This window comes from Bos grunniens, chromosome X, assembly GCF_055505025.1.
Source record: "Bos grunniens cultivar Pamir isolate PY7600 chromosome X, Bosgru_T2T1.0, whole genome shotgun sequence".
NCBI lineage: Eukaryota > Metazoa > Chordata > Mammalia > Artiodactyla > Bovidae > Bos > Bos grunniens.
This window is the reverse complement of record NC_141194.1, coordinates 16526839-16549731: the sequence shown is the minus strand read 5'-3', so window position 1 is coordinate 16549731 and position 22893 is coordinate 16526839. Positions and strand designations below refer to the sequence as shown.

The 22893-nt window shown below is 39.5% G+C and overlaps 1 protein-coding gene across 10 annotated transcripts in view; it reads left to right on the top strand.

Annotated features, from left to right (window-relative positions):
• SH3KBP1 (SH3 domain containing kinase binding protein 1) overlaps positions 1 to 22893 on the top strand; it is a 334366-nt gene that overhangs the window by 108357 nt on the left and 203116 nt on the right. For all 10 annotated transcript variants that reach the window (XM_086387406.1, XM_086387410.1, XM_086387408.1 and 7 more), the window contains one exon: positions 20076 to 20199. In XM_086387406.1, coding sequence (XP_086243532.1) covers positions 20076 to 20199 — 124 coding nt within the window. The remainder of the gene's footprint in view (positions 1 to 20075; positions 20200 to 22893) is intronic.

The following is a 22893-nucleotide window of genomic DNA, read 5'->3' as shown; positions in this document are numbered from 1 at the left end:
TTTCTGCTTGTTCAGATTTCCACCGTCTGAAATCTCCTGTCCCTCACAGCCAGATCATCTGCTCTGATGCTAGTATACTCCAGAGGTGGATTCTGTGCTGCTTTGACAAAAAACCCACCACATATTGTATGAGTCTATTTGTGTTAAAAACAAATAGGGATGTACCACACGCTCAGACACACACACACACACACACATACACAACTTCACATTAATGATTCCTAGGGAGGACGAATGAGATTTTGGCAGGGGGGAAATGGGTATAACTTACTTTTTGCTTTATATCTTCTTTTACTATTTGGTTTTCTTTGGGTGGACAAGCATGTGTGCCTCTAAAATTGTTACATTTTTAATCAAAGTTACATGGTATATATAATGTATATGAATAATATGTGTGTGTGTATGCTTTAAAACTCCCATTTGAGTAAACAGCAGCTCCGAGTCTCTTCTCATGTTCTTGCTTTACTTTTAGGATACAAACACTTTTCAGTTCAAGCTGTTGTTTCTAGTATTTGCTGCTCTACTTCTAAATAACAGGCATGTGCTTCTATCTCCTCCTTTGTGACTTCTAGGACATTATCTGTCACCTGTGATGATAGTTGCGGAATTTAGTTCATTTACCACCCCCCATCTGCCATCCTCCCTATATGTGGTCATATCTTAGGTTTTGGTTTAATCTCTATGTAATGTTTTTTATTACTATAGAAATGTTGACATTTATTACAGCAAGAGTATACTGTAATTAATTTCCTTATATAACTTTTCATTTTCCCTAGAGATAATAATTTTCTTTTTTGTCTGTTGAGTTGTCCTAGGACATTCAAATCTTCTCAGACCTTTAATGAAACAGTCCTGTGAGATGCCTCTCAGTCTCTCTCTTCCTCCATCTCACTCCATCCCTCTATCCCCCTGCTCCCCTCTCCCACCTGAAATAGTACCAGCAGCTTCCAGCTGAACTGGTCTCTGGAAGCTGCTGCCCCACAGTCAGCCAGGAAGTCCCATTACCTCTCCCTCATTACTGCCTACCCTGGGTCCTGGATTCTTCTCTGCTTCGTTTAGTTGTTTAATTTCGTAGAACACACTTTCTAGTAGCTTTCTGAGTGAGTGCATGGAAGTACATGTTTGATACTTCTGCCAGATCTGCCACACTTTAGAGTTGTTGCCTTTGGAAATTTTTCCCTTTTCATACTCCTCACCCCTCCATGCCTGGCCCTGTGTTGGTGGGTGAGGTTCCTGCTCCTGGTGATAATCAGAACCTGACAATGTTGGGACCCAGAGGTGGTGCCTTTATCCACAAGATCTCACTTCATCTTCAAAATATTTTAATCTTTTGTTTGACAGCTAACAAAAGTGAGACAGCAAAGGTTACCCCCTCAGCAGTGTCAGAGCCAGAAGTTGACCTGAAGTGTCAGCTGCTGGAACCAGTGGCACTGCGTTTCCAAGCCCAGCTGCTTCTTACTGGAAAGAGAAATATCAGTCGTGGGGCCTGAGTGCCAAATGCGTGGTCACGGCTGTAGGCTGAGTCTGTGAGTGCCTGCCTAGGTCTGGTTGTTGATGACTTCAGCTCTACTTAGCCATCCTTTGCTAGAAGTATCTTACAGTCTTATTGACGCATGCACGTGTGTGTATCTATGTATGTGTGTGTGAGAGAAATTGTTTTATAGTTATGCTTCTAGCTGCCTGTGAATTAAAATGCTCCACCTATCATCCCAATAGGTTTGGTATGATTATTTTTATTGCTACAGTATCTGTTTCCAAGCAATGTAAGAATTTCACCCGCCTCTTCCCACTCCTTTTGTAATATGAAATGCCTCATTACTTAACAGTTTTCTGCTGATTGTACAGTTTAGCATTTGATCTTTTTGTTAACCACAGTCAGGTGACCACACACAGGGTAATTAGATTAACCTGCCCCTCCTCTTTACCGAAACAGTATAAAATCTGGTATTCTGTTGGCACATGCTTTCCTTAGATTAATGATCTTGGAGTTGCTGCATGGAAATTTGCATAGCTCCCTACAGCTCTGAGAAATGAGAATGCCCAGCTGTCTAAAAGCTTTAATCAGGAAATGAGCATGAAATGGCATTGTTTTGTCACAGGCTTGGAGTGATTTATTCTTGACAATCAAGTGATCCTAGATGGACATGTGTATAAACAGTCTTTCAACAACCAGTAAACAGGTGCTTTTTTGTTGGTGAAAATTCAAGGATTTCTTTACTTGGGAGTGGCTTTCAAATTGTTGGCTTTCACACTAGTCACTTCTGGAAGTTTATTCTATGATCATTTTCCTTGTCTCTCCCCTTTTAAATAGCAGTTTATGAAAGCTGGCCTTTCAGAATTAGAGAAGGGGGAACATTAGGAATGTACATCATTTGTGGGTGTAGCGTGGTGTAACTGTCAGGCTTGCCTACAGAGCTACCCAGCCATCAGCCCTCACTCAGCAACCCCCTCTGGCTTTTAAAAATTGAATAAATTTGATGTGTGACATTGTGTAAGTTTAAGGTGTACAATGTGTTACTTTGACACATTTATCTGTTGTAATATGGTCACCAGTATAGTGATATTTATCATATTACATCATTATAATACGGTATTATTATATGTATTCGTTATACTGTGAATTAGATCTCTATGTCTTATTTACTCCTCATTACAAATTTGTGCCCTTCAACACTGTCATTCTTATCACCATCCCTTATACCCAGGCAACCACCATTTTACTCTTTTTATTACGGGTTTAGCTTTTTATTTTTAAATTTATTTTTTATTAAAGTATAGTCAATTTATAGTGTGTTAATTTCTACTGTATAGCAGAGTGACTCAGTTATACACATATATACATACTTTTTTCCATTTTTGGAATTCTTATTTAGTTTTAATTTTAACTAAAATTTTTATTAGAGAATAGTTGATTTAAAATGTGTTAGTTTCTGCTGTACAGCAAAGTGAATCAGTTATACATATGCATATATCCACTCTTTTTAGATTCTTTTACCATATAGATTTATTATAGAGTATTGAGAAGAGTTCCCTGTACTATATTCTTTTCCATTATGGTTTATCCCAGGATATTAAATGTAGTTTTCTGTGCTTTACAGTAGGACCTTGTTGAGTTTCATTTTTTCAGGTTTCACATATAAGTGATACAGTACTTGTTGTTTTCGGACTTGTCTCACTTACCGTCATGTGATCAAGGTCTATCCATGTTGTTGTAAAATGGCAAGGTTGCTTCCCTTTTCATGGCTGAATAATATTCCATTGTGTGTGTGTGTGTGTGTGTGTGTGTGTGTGTGTGTACCACATTTTACCACATTTTTTTAAATCCATATCTACTGATGGACTTTTGGATTGTTTTTGTAATCTTGGCTATTGTGAATAATGCTGTGATACATATGGAAGTGAATATATCTCCTTGAAATCCTGTTTTCATTTCCTTTGGGTGTATACCCAGAAGTAGAATTGCTGGATCATATGGTAGATCAGTCTTTAATCTTTTGTGGAACCTGTGTATTGTTTTCCATAGTAGTTGAACCAACTTCAGATTCTCACCAGCAATGTATGCAGGTCCCCTTTTTACTACATCCTCACCAGTACCTGTTGTCTCTTATCTTCTTGATAATAGCCATTTTGACAGGTGTGAACTGATATTTCATTATGGTTTTGGTTTACGTTTCCCAGATGTTTGGCTCTTTTTTTTTTTTTTAAGTGTCTGTTGGCCATTTTGATGTCCTCTTTGGAGAATTGTTAATTTAATTCTTTTGCCCATGTTAAAATCAGATTTTTTTAGTTGACTGAGGTTTTTATATATTTTGGAGATTAACCCCTTATCTGATATATGATTTGCAGAATTTTTCTCCATTCAGTATGTTGTCTTTTGATTTTGTTAATTGTTCCTTTTGCTTTGCATAAGCTTTTGAGTGAACATGAACGTGAATTCGCTCAGTTGTGTCCGACTCTTTGCGACCCCATGGACTGTAGCCTACCAGGCTCCTTTGTCCATGGGATTTTCCAGGCAATAGTACTGGAGTGGATTGCCATTTCCTTCTCCAAGGGATCTTCCCAACCCAGGGATCAAACCCGGGTCTCCCACATCGTAGACAGACGCTTTACTGTCTGAGCCACCAGGGAAGTAGTAGTCCTATTTGTTGTTTTCTTTTTTCTTTTGTTTTTTATACCCAAATTACTGCCAAGAGCAGCATCAGTGATTTTTTCCCCTCCATTTTCTTCTAGGAGTTTTATGGTATCAGGTCTTATGTTTAAGTGTTTGATCCATTTTGAGTTAACTTTTGTGAGTGGTATGAGATGAGTGTCCGGGGAGCCTGGTGGGCTGCTGTCTATGGGGTCACACAGAGTCGGACACAACTGAAGTGACTTAGCAGCAGCAGCAGCAGCAGCATGCAGTCCTCCAGTTTTCTGGGAATCATTTATTGAGGAAACTATACTTTCCCTGTGGGTATTATTGATTCCCTTGTTGAATATTAGTTGGCTCTGTAAGCAGGATTTAATTCTAGGCTCTCTATTTTGTTCCACTGGTCAGTGTGTTTATTTTTGTGCCTGTACCATGCTGTTTTTATTACTATGACTTTGTAGTATACTGTACAGTAAGGAAGTGTGATACCTCTGGCTTTGCTCTTTTTTCTCAGAATTCTCTCTCAGCCCTTTTTTGCCTTTGTGCTCATCTCTTCTTGGGACCCACTTCCCCCAACCTGTTAAAGAGAGGTGATAATGCTCCCTACTTCTTACTGTGGCTGTGAACACCAAGTGAGTTATACTCCATGTAAACCCTTAGGCCAGTACTTTTCTCCTAATACACTCTTCATAATTGCAAGCTAATTCTATATTTTTTAGAAGATTTAGGAAAATGAAGAATGTATTTGGTTTCCTTTTATATTTAAAAGATCCTAGTGTATTTACATTTTTGAATTGAAGTATAGTTAATTTACAGTGTTGTGTTAGTTTCAAGTGTGTAGCAAGTGGTTCAGTTATATATATATATACATACACACACACACACACACACACACATATATATATACACACACACATATATTTGCATTTCTCTAATAATTAACGATATCAAGCATCTTTTCATGTGCCTGTTGGTCATGTGTATGTCTTCTATGGAGAAATGTATGTTTAAGTCTTCTGCCCATTTTTAAATTAAGTTGTTTGTTATTTTTGATGTTAAGCTGTATGAGCTGTTTGCATATGTTAGAAATTAAACCCTTGTTGGTAGCATTGTTTTCAAATATTTTTTCCCAGTCCATAGGTTGTCTTTTTATTTTGTTTATGGTTTCCTTTGCTGTGCAAAAGCTTTTAAGTTTATTTTTATTTTATTTTATTATTTATTTATTTATTATTATTATTTTTTTTTACTTTACAATATTGTATTGGTTTTGCTATACATCAACATGCATCCACCACGGGTGTACACGTGTTCCTCATCCTGAACCCCCCTCCCACCTCCCTCCCCATACCATTCCTCTGGGTCATCCCAGTGTACCAGCCCCAGGCTTCCTGTATCCTGCATCGAACCTGGACTGGCGATTCGTTTCTTAGATGATATTATACATGTTTTAATGCCATTTTCCCAAATCATCCCCCCTCCCCTCCCACAGAGTCCAAAAGACTGTTCTATACATCTGTGTCTCTTTTGCTGTCTCGCATACAGCAAAAGCTTTTAAGTTTAATTAGGGTCCATTCGTCTATTTATTTTTGTTTGTTTGTTTTGGCTGCATCATCTGGTATGGGAACTTCCCTGACCAGGGATTGAATCAGCATTCCCTACAATGGAAGCTCAGAGTCTAGTGGTTAAACTAGATCACCAGAAAAGTCATATTTATTTTTGCTTTTATTTCCATTACTCTAGGTGACTTTCCTGAGTTCATTGGAGATCCCTAGTAGTTTTCTGATAACATCTTTAGAATTTTCTGTGTATAACGTCATGCTATCTGCAAACAGTGATAGTTTTACTTCTTTTCCAGTTTGGATTCCATTTATTTATTTTTTTTTATTCCCTGCTGTGACTAGGACTTCCAAAACTATGTTGAATAAAAGTGGTGAGCTTGGTCATCCTTGGCCTTTTCCTGATCTTAGAGGAAATGCTTTCAGCTTTTCACCATTGAGTATGATGTTAGCTGTGAGTTTGTCATATATTGCCTTTTTTATGTTGAGGTATGTTCCCTCTATGCCCAGTTTCTGAAGAGTTTTTAGTCATAAATGGATGATGAATTTTATCAAGAGCTTTTTCTGCATGTTTTGAGATGATCATATGGTTTTTGTTCTTCAGTTTCTTAGTGTGATGTATCACATTGATTGATTTGTGGATACTGAGGAATTCTTGCATCCTTGGGATAAATCCCACTTGATCATAATGTATGATCCTTTTGGTGTATTGCTGAAGTTGGTTTGCTACTACCTTGTTGAGAATTTTTGCATCTATATTCATCCGTGACATTGGCCTGTAATTTTCTTAGTGTGTATGTATGTGATATTTTTGTCTGGTTTTGATATTAGGGTTATGGTGGCCTTATAGAATGAATTCAGAAGTGTGCCTTCCTCTGCAATTTTTAGGAATAGTTTAGGAAGGATAGGTTTTAACTCTTCTCTAAATATTGGTAGAATTTACCTGTGAAGCCATCTGGTCCTGAACTTTTGCTTATTGAGAGTTTTAAAACTAGTAATTCAATTCAGTACTGATAATTGGTCTGTTCATATTTCCTGTTTATTCCTGGTTCAGTATTGGGAGATTGTATCTTTCTAAGAATTTGTCCATTTCTTCTAGGTTGTCCATTGTATCTGCATATAATAGCTTGTAGTAAGTCGTTGCTTATGATCCTTTGAGTTTCTGTGGTGTTGGTTCTTCTGCATTTTCATTTTTCACTTTATTGATTTGAGCCCTTTTCCTTTTTTTCTTGATGAGTCTAGCTAAAGGTTTATCAACTTTGTCTTTTCAAAGAACCAGCTTTTAGTTTCATTGATCTTTTCTATTGTTTTTTAAGTCTCTATTTCATTTATTTCTGCTCTGATCGTTATGATTTCTTTCCTTCTATTAACTTTGGTTTTTGTTTGTTGTTCTTTCTCTAGTTGTTTTAGGTGTAAGTTTAGGTTGTTTATTTGAGATATTTCTTGTTTCCTGAGGTAAGCTTGTATCATTATAGACTTCCCTCTTAAAATTACTTTTGCTGCATCCCATTGAGTTTGGATCATTGTATGTACATTTTCACTTGTCTTTAGGTGTTTTCTGGATTCTATTTGATTTCTTCAGTGATCCATTGGTTGTTTAGTAGCATATTGTTTAGTTTCTACGTGTTTGTGTTTTTTGCAGTTTTTTTTTTCTTGTAGTTGATTTCTAGTGTTGTGGTCTGAAAAGATGCTTTTGTGCTGATAGAAGCATGCTTTTTTGCTGATAGGATTTCAGTTTTCTTAAATTTACCAAGGCTTGTTTTGTAGCCTAGCATGTGATCTATCCTGGAGAATGTTCCATGTGCATTTGAAAATACTGTGTGTTCTGCTGCTTTTGGATGGAATGCTCTATAAATATTAATTAAGTCCTTCTGGTCTAATGTGCCATTTAAGGCCCATGTTTCTCACTGATTTTCTGTCTGGCTCATTATCTTCCATCCTTCTTTGTCTCCTGTAACAGTTTTTAAAGTCTATTTTGTCTGGTATAAGTATTGCTGCTCTTTCTTTTGACTTCTATTTACATATGATACCTTTTTCCATCCCCTCACTTTCAGTCTGTATGTGCGTCTAGATCTGAAGTGAGTCTCGTGTAGGCAGCAGATATGTGGGTCTTGTTTTTGTATCCATGCAGCCAGTCTGTGTCTTTCAGTTCAAGCAATTAGGCTGCTTACATTTAAGGTAATTATTGATCTGTATATTCCTGTTGCCACTTTGTTAATTGTTTTGAATTTGATTTTGTAGGTCTTACTGCCCCTTTTTTGTTTTGTTCTTTTCTCTTGTGATTTGATGACTATTTTTACTGTTATGTTTAGATACCTTTTTCTGTTTTGTGTGCATATCTGTTATAGATTTTATTTTGGTTACCATGAGGTTTTTATATAGGAGTCTGTATTTATATGTACTATTTTTAAGTTGCTGATCTCTTAATTTCAGAGACCTTTTAGATACCCTGCATTTTTACTCTCCTCCCCTCACAATTACTGTTTTTTATTTTATGTTTTACATCTAATTGTTTTTTTGTATCCCTTAACTGCTTATTGTGGATACACATAATTTTACTACTTTTGTCTTTTAACCTAACTATCTTTGTGTGTGGATAATTTCCTATCTTTACTGTATGTTTGCCTTTATCAGTAAACTTTTCCAGTTTGTTACTTTGTTGTTTCTAGTTGTCATCTTTTCTGCCTAGAGAAAATCTTTTAGCATTTGTTGTAAAACTGGTTTGATGGTGTTGAATTCTTTTAGTTTCTGCTTGTCTGTAATGCTTTTGACTTCTCTATCAAATCTGAACAAGAGCCTTTCTGGGTAGGATATTTTTGGTTGTAGGTTTTTCTTTTTCATCACTTTAAATATATTGTGCCACTTCCTTCTGGTCTGCAGAATTTCTGCTGAAAAATCAGCTGTTAGCCTTGTGAGAGTTCCCTTGTGTGTTATTTGTTGCTTTTCCCTTGTTGCTTTCAATATTCTCTCTTTATCTTCAATTTTTGTCATTTTGATTATAATGTGATGTGGTATATTCCTTGGTGGGTTAATCCTGTATGGAACTCTGTGCTTCCTGGCCTTGGGTAACTGTTTCCTTCCCTAGGTTATGGAAGTTTTCAGCTATTATCTTTTCAAATATTTTCTCAGGCCCTTTCTCTCTTTCTTATCCTTCTGGGACCCCTATAATGTGAATATTAGTGTGCTTCATGTTGTCCCAGAGGTCTCTTAATTGTCCTCATTTCTTTCTTTTTTTCCCCCTCATTTCTTTTCATTCTTTTTTCTTTTTTGTTTGCCAGCAGTGATTTCCACTACTCTTTCTGTGAGCTCACTGATCTGTTCTTATGCCTTATTTAATCTTTTGTTGATTTCTTCTAGTGTATTTTTCACTTCAGTTATTATATTCCTTAATTCTGCTTGGTTGTTCTTTATATTTTTTAATTCTTTGTTAAAAACTTCTAATTTCTTGCTTTGTGCATCCATTCTCTTTAGTTCTTTGATCACCTTTATGATCATTACTTTAAACTTTCTCAAGTAGATTACCTTGTGTTTACATTTTCCCATTAGATTATCAGTCTGAGAAGCAGTTGTGACTGTAAAAATTGACAGTCAGCCAGATACATGCACTGTTTTCATTTCTATCTGACACAAAGTAGGTACTCAAATAATGGTTAAAAGAATGATAGAGGTAATGGTAATGGCTAACATTTATTGTGTACCTACTGGCCAACACTTATTGAGTGTCTGGGGATGAAAGATGAGTGAGACCTATTTCTTACCCTTGAAGTACTTACCGAGTGACTGAGAGACTTCTTAACTCAAGAGTACAGTGGTCAGTGCTGTGACTGGGAACCCAGCAAAGGGTCAGAGAGGCACAGGATTGTAATAATCATCAAAGCTATTTAAAAGATTACAGAAAAAAAAAAGAAGAAATGGATATTGGACCATGGATGTCCCTTCTTTTTTTCTCCAAGAGCAATCTGTTTACCTAGCAAAAGGCCCAATAATTTATGTGTTTCAAATAGTATAGCTTCATGAAGTAGGTACGATACTATCAGTAACATTTAAACTTTTTTCAGGAAGAGATTGATAGAGAAAGTGCCCATTCCTTAGGGAGCTCAAATTAAACAATTTGAGATTGTTTAATTAACCTTTTCGAGTGTAGTTAACTAATCCCAAACTGTTAAACCCCTATAGCTTGCACTCTGGGCACCAAAGCAAAATGTATTCTCCCCATGATAAAAGTACACATAAGATTTAATATTGCCTCTTTATATGCATTTTATTTGTCTTTATTGATTGTTATCATGCCATTAATTATATTTCCATAATATTGAGTTTTGTATGAAATAATTGAAGAAATAATTGATTATTGGTTCTGTCATGATTTTCTCCACATTTCAACTTTCCCGTGTCCCCTTCTTGATGAACTATATGTGCCAAAGTGCTTTCTTTTTAAGTTTTGTATTTGTTTATATGTACTGTTCTCACTTTGACTGGTTATGTTGGGATCTTTCAAATTAGCTGTGGAGATGATATAATCCCAACTTAATTCTTGTTTGCAGAAAAAGTAGCGGTCAATAGTCTAATGATTGGAAAATACTAAACACATTTTAGTTATGAATTTTGAAGTCAAGTTAAATTTTGTACAGGCAAGACAGGTGCATGGTACCAATTAAAAGGGACAAAATAAGTTTTCCGTCTCTTAACCACCCTGTTTCCCCTTCTGAAGGTCGTCTCAGTTATCCGTTTGTTGTTTTGTATCCATTTGTGTGCACAATGAGGCATGCACACAAATTCAAACAAATGTTTGCATGCATTATTAGGCTTTTTTGCCTAATAACATGTCTTGGTGTATATCCTTAATGACACTTCTGGACCAGCCTCATTTTTAGAGGGTTGCATGGTGTGGATTCATGGAACCAGTTTGCTACTGAAACATGTTATATTCTTTCATTCTTTTACTAATTTAAGCAACGCCATAATGGTTAATCTTGTACATATGCCACTTTGAACATGTGCAAGTATATTTGCAGTTTAAATTCCTAGAAGTGGAAATACTGAGTCAAAAGGCGTAGGCATTTACATTTTTGATAGATAATTGCCACATCGCTTCCCACAGAGGTTGTACCAATTTATTCATCAGTTTATACTCTCAGTGGAAAGTATGAGAGGATGTCTTTCTCTATATCATTGCCAATATTATATTACAATTTTTTGATTGTTTTTGACAAATAAAAACTACCTCATATCAGTAAGACTAAGAAATCCACTGGATATAAGAGAGAGCCATTGAGAAACTTTATGGTATTTAATATCAAGGGAAAAAGATATCTCATTGTAAGTAAAAAGTTATTTATATCCTTCTCTATCTAGACTGTCACCTTTTGGGGAGTTTTGTGCTTGCCCTTTCTGTATCTCTCATACTTATTCTTTGCATGAGTACCAGCTGTATGCCAGGCACTGTGCTACGTGCTATGAAAACCAAGACAATATTTGGAGAGAGTGCACACTCTGTTGAGAATACTTGTGTAAATATTCTAATATAGAAGGTGTAAATTTTACAGTTTTCATATAAGAAAATCGCCAAAAGGATTCAGGGTCCTTCTGGTGGTGAGTACTGTACAGGTATTGTCAAATGAATCTCACTGTAATTTGTATTTCTTTTATGAGTGTGATTAAACATCTTTTCATGTGTTTGTCATTTTTTTCCTATGAATTGTGCTTTCCTATTTTTATTGATCTCTTTGTTGATATTTTGTGGAAAGAGGTCTTTCTATATCACAGGCAATATTCTCCCGCTTTGACTTCTGTCTGTTTTGATAAATTTTCTTTTTTTCTATGCCATATTTATAGTTTTCTGTAATTTATCAACTCTTTCTTTCGTCTTCTGGATTCTGTGTCAGACTTTCAAAGAGTCTTTCCCACTATGAGATTTAAAATCTTTCTCTCATGTTTTCTTCTAGTGTTTTTAAGGTTTCATTTTATATAAGTACATTTATTTTGAATATTCACAGTCTAGAAAGAAATGGCATTGCTTGTTTAAAAAAAATGAGGCACAGTGTGAATTTTCTTACTGTATCTTCTTCCTACCACTCTCATGCCAGACCTGCATTCTCTTAGGTGAGGAGTTACTTGTGACCCAGTGAACACCAGTTGTGTCATTGTAAGGATCATACAGGTCTCAATGTTGTCATAGCTTTGAGCTGAATTGAAAATACTCCCCCTTATCTGTAGATAGCCATCCTGCTTATTACGCCCTGCTAGATTGGCCATTCATTTGATAAATATTTCTTATGTGCTCACTAAATCATGTCCAAATAGTTGGTATTGACACTCTTTGATCCAATGGTAATAATCTAGCTGTTTAGCAGGGCATGGGCATATATAAAGGCATTGAGTGTCATACAGGTAATTGTGTCATGCATCAGAAAGCTGTGTCATCTCTTCGGAACATGAAATTAGTCAGTTTCATCTTTGTCTGGAATCTAGCACTGGCTGAACTCTTCACAGCATTCATTCCCATCCTGCAGGTCAAGAGCCTCTTGCCTAGGCTTGTGTAATGGGTGATTCTTGGGAGGTAATAGTACAAATATATGATAGATGTCATTCGAAGATTTATATACAGACATAACAGTAGGTTTCCTGCTACTTAAAAGACTTTCCTTCTTAGCTTTTGAGCTGAAAATATCTTAGGTATATTTATGATAGTATGTCAGAGCACTTTTTAAAGTGGCGGTGTATTTTGTAAATATAAGGAGGTCATTGTGGTACGAGACATCAACATGGTTTCACTATGCAATTTTTAAGGGAAATTATGAAATATTTCAAGCATTGGAAAAAGAAACTGAATAATGAGTACCAGTGTACTCACCAGTCTGCTTTATCAAATCCTCATATTTTGCCTTATTTACTTCAGACATTTTATATACATTTTCTTTACAATTCTCTCTAATGAACTTGGTGCATTTTGTGGTTCAGCAGCATGAATACTTCAAAAAATATTGTAATAATGAGATGTATTGTTTTAAAGAAACAGTCTTACAGACAGAGCTGAAGCTCTCTTGGTGTCTGCTGTTACTTTCAGGTTACTTGCAGTATCTTCCTGGGTGTTTTAAGACTGATATTGTGAAGGGAGCCAAATGGTAGGAAAGCAGAACCTCTGTAAGCAGGGCATGTTCATGGAGCAGATTCTTTGCAAACTTGCCTTTTTGTGTGTGAAGAGGGCAGGAAGATATCATGCGTCTGTGTGTGAGTGGGGGGCACAGCAATGTGCTATTCCAGGGTTCTGTATCTATTCAAAATTCTCTTGATCAGTAGATTTGGGGTAATTTTTAGTGACTTCCTATTAATTTCTGCCAGTGATAATTTTGCAAAAAGATTTTCCATGAACTAGTATGGGGGCATGGCTGTGAACCCTCAGCCCCATCTAGCTCTAAAGGAAACCTTACCCTTCAGAAAGAAACTGACCAAGTTTGAAGGCAGGCTGAAAAACAATGCCTCATTTCCCTGCCCTGCTTCAGCCCTGAGCTTTAGGGGACCCTGCCCAGCCTTGCTCTAATGCTGCGAGAAGCCTGGCACCAGCATTTCTGGCTGGTCAGGACAGCACTGAGCTCCCCTGGTGTCAGTGTCACCAGCCTGCTCCATGTGCCTGTATTCTTGATGGCAGGAGAGAAGGAATCATTGTGAGATCTGAGGAAATCAGCTAATGGGGAGAGGAAGTGCCCCTTGGAGGGAGCTGAGCCACTCAGCTGATTATGTCAATTAGATGAGACGCCCCTTGGCTCACCTACTTGGTAGGGTGCATCTGGCATATTCTGACCATTTATTGTCTTAATGTTGATCCCAGAAGGCTTTTCACTCCCTGAGATGAATATTAAAACACCAAAGCACTAGCTTTTCTGGGTTTTGACTTCCTGGAATGAAATATTAGTGCATTTTGATTGAAGAGAATCTGTCTTCTGGTTTATGTTTTCTTTTACATTGAAATAGCATATAGTGAAGTGCAGAGATCTTAGAAATACAGCCTAATGAATTTTTACATGTGCAAACCATCACCCACATCGAATTGTTGAACATTTTCATCCTCCCAGCAGGCTGTCTTGTACCCCTCCCATTTGGTACCTCCCAAGGGTAACGTCTATTCTGAGATCTCTCACCATTGATTAGTTCTGCCTGTTGTCAAACTTCACATAAGTGGAATCATACAGTCTGTGATCTGTTGGGTCTGGCTTCTTTCACTCAACATTCTGACTGTAAAAATCCATCCGTGTTCTTAGGTGTAGTTCTTTTTCTTTAAATAGCACTTGCTATTTAATGATGGCATTAATTATGACAATAAGTAATCAATTTGTATATTGCTCTCCAATTCACTGATCCTGAAGACATCTCTCTAATGGTGCCAAAGCATCTAGCATTAAACTGCTTTTGGGGATGATGAAAGAGCCACTTAGAGGCTTTCACTACTGACCCCAAGGTCACCCACCTGCTAAATGATGATGCCAGGACTAGTTTTGGTTTGTTGACAGCATTCTTTCCATCCGGCATGATGTCTCTGTCTTAACTTGTGTCAGAGGTTGATAGAAGACAGAAAGGATGAAAGCAGGGAGGGGCCCCCAACTGGACCTTCATTGATATTTTGCTATGTAGTATTTTGGTTAATTGAAAGAAGTTGAGGTTCAACCGAGCTGACCCCCCAGTGCCTGCCTAGTATGTAATGAATGGGGAGGGAGAGGTGAAAATAGAGAGCTGACTTGACTCTGCCACCAGCTACATCCAGGCAGTCCTGCTTATCAGAAAGCAGACTCTGCTAGTTTAACTCCTAGTGGTGTACGAATTATGCCTTTGCCCAGTGAGGCTGCTGTTTGCAGGCTGCTAAATGTGTCACAGAGAATTTTTGCTAGAGTGGCATTATCAGGGCTTCTTGGCCTCCAGTTGTGGATAAACTGTCTCAGACTCTGATGAGCATACTGCTTTGGGAAGCAGGAATGGTGTGAATTCCCCTCTCCGTTCACTCAGGAGGTCCTTGCAATACAGTTTGAGTGTCATGGGAACATTGATAGTTTATTGATGGCCTCAATTTTGCTGTCCAAGCAGAGTTTCTGTTGTTAAGGCTTCAGATTTGAGAAGAGAGAAACTGGGTTTCCTTTACCTCCTAAAAACGTTTAGGATAGTGGATACCCTGATTATTCTGTTGTGTTTTAAAGCAAGCAGAATCATTGCTGATTTATATTTGTGGGCATGTATGAATTTCTGTAAGCTCCCGTGACCCACAATTTTGACCCAGGGTGTGTTCTCTACCACTGAGAGAGTAGGATCCAGGTTCTCAGTAAATGGATTAATAACTTAGGCCTCGTCATTAGAAAGCTGAGACTGAGGGTTGGGGGCTTGGAATGCTCATACCCAGGAAATCTGGCACCCTCCGACTTGGATCAGAACCTCGGAGAGCTCCAGGTTCAGGGATCCTGGCAGCTGTAGACAAGCAGGGGTTATTCCACTGTCAGTCAGGTCCACCCTCTTCTGCAGCAAAGAACTATTTTGTGTGGATGATAAAGAGTCTTCAAGGATTCCAGCCCTAGTATTTGTGGGCTTAGGGATAAAGCAGTATTAGATTCTTCAGGTGTGGAGGAAAGTGAAGTTTTCCACTGGAGCCATGGCTGGGGTGATTTGAGTCTCCCCAGTATAGTCAGAGGGAGAAGGCATTGGCACCCCACTCCAGTACTCTTGCCTGGAAAATCCCATGGACAGAGGAGCCTGGAAGGCTGCAGTCCATGGGGTCGCTGAGGGTCGGATACGACTGAGCGACTTCACTTTCACGCATTTGGAGAAGGAAATGGCAACCCACTCCAGTGTTCTTGCCTGGAGAATCCCAGGGATGGGGAAGCCTGGTGGGCTGCCGTCTATGGGGTCACACAGAGTCGGACACGACTGAATTGACTTAGCAATAGCAATAGTATAGTCAGGGAGCTTCCCAGGTGGCACTCAAGGTAAAGAATCCACCTGCCAATGCAGGAGACATAAGAGATCCTGGGTTGGAAAGATCCCCTGGAGGAGTGCATGGCAATCCACTCCAGTATTCTTGCTTGGGAAATCCCATGGGCAGAGGAGCCTGGCTGACCACAGTCTATAGGATCTCACAGAGTCAGACACAACTGACACAACTTAGCATGCACGCACTGTAGGCAGGACACTGTTTCTTCGGGGGAAGTGAGGTGTAGCAGGAGAGGTCTGCCTGGAAGGCCCGAAGCTGGGTTCCACTGCCCTCCCTGCCCCACACTAGCCTCATAGCCTTTTGATGGTCTTGCATCCTCCCTAACTGGGTCTCATGATTCTTGTGTGCAAAAATATATCAGTCTAGAAAAATCAGGATTTTTTTTTCAGTAACAAAATGACAGTGTTATTGTGAGGAGCAAGTGAAAAAAAAAAGTTACAGCACTTTAATTTATATAAACCCTTGCCAGTGTAAGGCTGTGTCATTGCCAGCATCGTCACCTATTTTTGGAGCCCCCCTGATAGGGGTCCATGACATCAGACATCTGTGAATGTCAGGGTGTTCAAAGGGTGCACCGCCCCCGCCCTTGCATGTGCCCGGTAGTTGGTGCCTGGGGTCAGCACATACGTCAGATAGGTTGAGCCAGAAGTGAGCACACAGGGACGTGTGGCTTGCTGTGCAATTGGAAAAGTTTTTGAAGGCAAGAGCTTTCCCTGTGGTCTTTTGGGAGTAATTGGAGGCTTTGAGGAGGAGAGTGGCAAGAGTGAACAGTAGCTTTAGGAGAGCGTCCCTTGGGGCAGTGTGGAGGTGAAGCAGGGAGGGCGGACTGGAGGCAGGTGGCATTTGGGGGAGAGTGGCTAAGAGGCAAGCTCTGAAGCTAGCCATTGAGTTCCAGTTCTGGTGTCTCCTTTGACCTCGGATGGGCTTCCTCAGCTCTCTGTGACTTGGCATGCGCATCAGTGAATAGGGCTGTTCTGCATGTTAAAAGTTGCCATCCCGGTGCAGCTCTTAGAGGAAGCTTTGGTACAAGGTAAACTCTCAAATGTAAGATGGTATTCATGTGTATTTTTTATTGTGGGTAAAAAAAATATAACACAAAAAGTTGCCATTTTAGCCATTTAGAAGTACAATTCAGTGGCATTCATTGTATTCACAATTTTACGCAACCATCACCACTGTCTGTTTCCAAACTTTCATCACCCCAAACAGAAACTCTGTAACCGTGAAACATTAACTCTTGTCCTCCCATCCCATTACTCCCTGGTAACCTCTAGTCAGTTTCTGTCTCTGAGTTTGCCTATTCTAGATGTCCCATATACATGGAATCAGATCGTTTTTGTCCTTTTGTGTCTGGGAAATGGCAACCCACTCCAGTACTCTTGCCTGGAAAATCCCACGGACCGAGGAGCCTGGTAGGCTACAGTCCATGGGTTCGCAAAGAGTCGGACACAACTAAGAGACTTCAATTTCACTTTCTTTCACTTTCTTTCACTTAGCATGATGTTTTCTAGGTTCATTCATGTTGTAGCATGTATCAAAATTGTATTCCTTTTTAAGGCTGAGCAATATTCTATTGTATGTGCGTGCCAGATCTTGTTTATCTGTTTGCCTGCTGATGGACTCTTGTGTTGTTTCTGCTTTTCGGCTTTTGTGAATAATGTTGCAGCAGACATTGGCATACAAGTATCTGTTTAGGTCCCTGCTTTCAACTCTTTGGGGTATATTACCTGAAAGTGGAATTGCTGGATCATATGGTAATTTCATGTTTAACTTTTTGAGAAACCACCATAGTGTTTTCCACAGTGACTGCTCCATTTTGCATTCTCACCAGCAGTGTACAAGGATTCCAGTTTTTCCACGTCCTCATCAGCACTTGTATTCATTTACAAAAAAAAAAAAAAAAAAAGAAAAAATCTAGCCATCTTGGTAGGAATGAAAGGGTATATCATTTTGGTGTTGATTTAAGTTTTCCTAGTGAATAATGATGTGGAGCATCTTGTCGTGTTCTTATTGGCCATTTGTATATTTTCTTTGGAGAAATGTCTGTTCAAGTTCTTTGCCTGATACTCATGTTTTTAAGGCAGTATGGGAGGAAGGAGATAAATAGATTAAGGAAGTAGATAGAGCCCAACTGGGTGGCTGGTTAGATACAAGGGTTAACGCTGAGTCTTCCAGCCTGTGTAAGTGTGCAGATGATGAGCTATCAAGCAGTATAGCTCCTGTTGCTCCCAGAGAAGGGGCAGATTGGAGGGAAGATATTTGGTTTTGGTGAGGTTACACTGAGCCTGGATGAACCTGGTTGTTGGGCCAGTGGAGAGTCTGTAGGATGCACTGCCATGGTTGCGTGTCTGGTTGGTTTCTTTGGAAAAGGGCAAGACATATTTTTGGTTTTGTCTCCTTGCTTCCATATAAGAAGCAACTTAAGGAATTGTGTCATCATTAGGCTTATGTATCTGGCAAATGTGAACAATCATTGGTGTGGGGCACAGAATCTGAAACTTATGAACCAGATCCTCCCCTGTTGCTGGTTTCTCAGCCCTTAAGCACCTGCTTCATCAGATCAGTCCTTCAAAGCTCATTAGGTGCTGCTCTGAAGCCTTGGGTGTGAACATTCTTGACAACCATGGCTTCTGAGGCTTTCCCCAGTGACCAACCCAATTTTTCAAATATTTGCAGCCCCTTCATCCTTCCCCAGCTGCATGCCATTAGTGGTTAGTGCTAAGCAAGTACTCAGCACGTCACCCACAGCCCGCTGCGTTTCTCTGAATAACTCCTTGGCAAAACTGGATGTTGCACCACTGCATTATGTTGTGTCCAGTTGGGAAATTGGTGTTTGCATGGTCGTACCCACCCTACAGTGGAGAGTGATGTTTAAGCAACTCTTCTACCCCCAAAGAAGCAGCCACTGGGGAAGAAGACCCCACAGTGGCTGCTTTTCTGTATTTCTAGAGCCATAGCAGGCTGGCAGCCATCACTAAGAAAGCATCCTTTCATGCAACTCAGGCTGGCAGTGTTTGCAGATTGTCCCCTGATGCCATCTGCCTGTGAAGCTGCACAAACCCCCAGCAACTGCTGTTCTAGCAGGTGCTGGGCTGCTGAGGTGGGAGTGCGTATACATGCACGCGCATGCCCACAGCTTTATGCTGTGTTGGCCTGGTGCGCCAGCTGAAACTCTCAACCTAGCAGAGCACCAGCCACAGTTGCTGGTTTCCGGTGGGGCCCTGGTGAGGGAGAAGAGGGCGAGGCTGTTGTGAACAAGGCCAGCAATCGGGGAATTGGATACAGTAACTAACACTTGGGTGTGTAGGAAGCTGCTAGGCAGTGGCTATGTTTTGACAAGCTTTTATTCTGTTCTTTCTACCTCTGCCCAGGCCAAAGTGTGGCCTCCCACCAAATTTTCCATCTTCCTGTTCATTCATTGAAGGACCCAGGCCCAGTTCTTGCCCCAGCCTCTTTCTAAAGAACACATCTTTCCTCTTTGAGCCCTTCCTGACACCCAGGTATGCTTTGACTCCAGGCGCTTAGCTTTCCCTTCTTCCCAAGTCAATGTGATCCTGGGTCCAGACAAGCCCAGAACCCCAGCCCAGATCTGCAGCTTGTGAGTTACTATCATTTCTGACTTTTAATGCTTTTGAACATAATTATGTAAATTATTAAGTAATTTGAAATGATTGTATCAGGCATCAGGTTTTAAAAATCCAGATCTTAATGGAGCTTTGATAAGAGACTACCTCATGTAAACTTTGTGTGTCAGGTATTTTGGGCTTGAATTTCTGTTCCAACTCCTCAACTCTGCTGTTGCAGCATCAGAACAGCCATAGAAAATACCTAAATGAAATGAATGGGCTTGTATTATAATGAAACTTTATTTACAAAAACACATGGTGGCTTAGTTTGCCGACCTCTGGCTTAGAACGATAGTCTTTATTTTAGTTTGTTATCTCTGTATTTTTCTCAGTTAAGGATTAAAAAGCCAGAAGAACTTGGTAACTGTAAATGAACTTAAGTCTTCTTTTGGGTTTAGCGTAACTGTGAGTGCAGTGGTGATTTTGGAATATACTTCTTTAAACCCCTGTTGGAAGAATAGAAAGCTTTTGAGGGGTGACTGTGCTTGGCCAAAGCTTGTCATTGTTCAAAAAGTAGAACAGGCTGTCCCTTAGAGTTGTTTGGTGGCCTTTATGATCACTTGACCATAGTCACAGAAGATTGCGTCACTGTATTGGACATTATTCTGTTTTATAGGACCAGGTGCTTCTCTACTAAATGTAAGGAAAACAAACAACAAACACATAGGAAATGGTGTTTCTAAAATGTGCTGAGTTGAGGTCACTGTAGTGCATTCCAGAAAGCTGAAGCTTAAAATAGAGACATTTGGAAATGTTAAACTACAATCCTGTTTTCCTTTTCTTTATCCTCATAGGAAATAAAGAAGGAAATGAAGAAAGAGCCTCTCTCCAGCAAAGCTCCAGAAAAGCCCATGCACGAAGTGTCCAGTGGAAATGCTTTGCTGTCTTCTGAAACAATTCTAAGAACCAACAAGAGAGGTATGGCAAAGGAGAGAGAGCTCTCTCCCCACACACAAACCCAAACTGATAACTGCTGGGTGAACTGGATCAAAGTCTGAATTGCTGGAAAATTGAATGGCATTGGTTTTTGTATACATTTTGGGTGCACACACACTCATATATGGCAAGTAACGATACAATAACCATACCAAAGGAAACTAATGAAATTTTTTTTTACAGTGGTGAAGTAGACTAAATTTCTAAATGATTATTTTTCTAGGACTTTAGCTTTCTCTTTTGTGTCTATTTTTATGGATGACAGGTGACTTCAGAGAATGCTATGGTGCTGGCTAAGCCGAGCATGTCTGGCCATGCTCTCTTCTTAATTTAAGGGCAGACTTCAGCAGGCTCTTTCTCTGACTGCTGGGCTCCCAAACACAGGCCTTGTCTTTCAGTTTAGGAGGCAGGACTTACAGAGATGCAGCTCATTCAGACTTCTGTGTAACCAGAAAACCTTTCACCATCTTGTCTCCACCTTGGTGGATTTTCCAGGTATCAGCTGGTTGGAGTTTTGTTTTCTCCCCTGTCCACGCTTTGTGACCTTGTTGTTTAAAATGGTAGGAGAGATTCTATAAGATGGCACAGGTGACCTGACTCAATTTTATACTAAAATGGAAACTGATTTGCCTTAGTTTCTCCCATGCCCACCCGCCCCATTGGACCAGCCCAGGCACACACTGATCATACCTGAGGTAGCTTAACTTTCAGAGGCAGCCTTTTCAGGGGCTTATTACTTCCTTAAAGAGAAACATAGAACCGGTCAAAAAGCAGGACCCAGAAATGTATTAGCAAAGGGTTCCATTAAAAAGAAAAAAGAAGGCAAGTTTGCATAACCATGGGCAAGAACAGCTAATCTTTCATCAAATGTAGACGTTGTAAGACTTTGTCCAATAAACTGTCCATTGATCATAGTGCTTGAGACCTCAGCTTTGTGTCTCTCTTCCTTCCTGCTTCTTCCTCTACCCTCTCCAGCTGCCCTGGGTTACATTTCCTTTTTTGAATTATTCAGATGAAATATTGGCTGGCGGCCCACACTGGTTAGCAGCTATAGGATTTTTTTTCTTTCCTTTTTTTTAAAAAACCCATCCTGCCAATGGAGATTTCCCGTTGTAAGAATTTGGGCTGTCTAGCTCTAAAACTGTAGCCATAGCCCAGAGCCCATCCTGCGTTCTTGCAAGTAGGTTCCAGAACTCCTGAGGCCTGTGCTTATTGGACTTGGACAGCTAGAGTTCGGTGCGTGGGTCTGTACCCCCAAACCTCCCTTGCTCACCTGAGCCCCTCCCATTTCTCCTGATACTGCTTGGGTCGGTGGGCTGAGGAATTGCATACCCAGACGTCATTGGCAAGGCCCTTCCAGCCAGCTCTGTTTTTGTAAAGTAAATAAGATAATTCAGATAATTCGTTAATTTAAGAAGATAAGGAATTAAGGAACTAAGGTAATTATCCAGATGAATTTGATAAAAATTACCTGAGAACTTTTAAATCAATGAAAGAATTAAACTTTTCAGATAATTGTCTCTTTACAACAAAAATATGACCTTTGAAGTCCCCTACAGAATTTTTCATTAACCAGAAAAGGGCATTTAAAGAACTGGCTTACTGACTTTAATATTCCCTTTTTAAGCCTCCACCTGATTATGACCAACTTTTTATTACTCCTAGGTATTCTATGTAATGAATCTGTCATTGACTCTGAGACCTTAGCACATGGAGGTGTCCTGTAAATATGAAACACATAAGAAACCATCTTCATTCTATCCCAGGCTTCATACTGACCCCCAGGTCACCTGGGCCAAACATAAATTTCCAGTTGAAGGGAAGAATTGTGTACCAGGATCAGGGCTGTCTTTGGCCCTGCCCCCACTCATCAAAGCTAACAGTATCCTACTACTCCTTATAATAAACAGGGAGCTGGATTGATTGGCCTTGTCAGGCCAGATAAATAGTTCATTGTGCTGAGCTCAAAAGCTACATTTTTTCCCACCCCAAATTAATGAAAAACCACTTTTTTTCCCCGTAAAACAAGGATCAGAGGCTAAATCTGTGGGATGATTCTAGTTACTTGTAAACACTTCCGTCCAACTAATTTTTTCAAGTTTTACGAGTTATCGTAAATGACCAGTCTCCTTCCCTTTGTTTCCATCAAGCTTTGTCCCTAGAAATCTCTTGGATGTTTTTGTCCTTTGCTGTTGTTATGGAAGGAAGTTGCCTTCAGAGTGTAGTAACAGGCTACTTGGACTCACTAACTTGGAGTTTTTCTTCTAGTATATGAGTCCACCTTGTGGTTCAGCCTTGGACCTTGTGTGAATTTGACAGAATTAAATTCTATATCTATATCCTAAAGATGTGACAGATTCTTTTTCTTCATCTTTATCAAATGTGAGATGATTGTTTACTTTATATGGGCTATATCATTTGATATAGGCTTAGCAATGGTTTAATAAAGATTGAAGTCTATTTCTATGGAAAGTAACCATTTTATTGAGTCCTGAACTTGAGACAGACTGAGCTGAAGAAATATTGTGTCCAGAAGTTTTTGCACTGGGGATGTGCCTCACTTCGCAGCAGGGGCAAATGGGTTGTAGTAGCTCACGGTGTGGGATGAGCTCACTGGCCCCCCACCAAGGCACCTGCAGAAGGTCAAAAGATACTTTACATTTCATGGGAGCTATT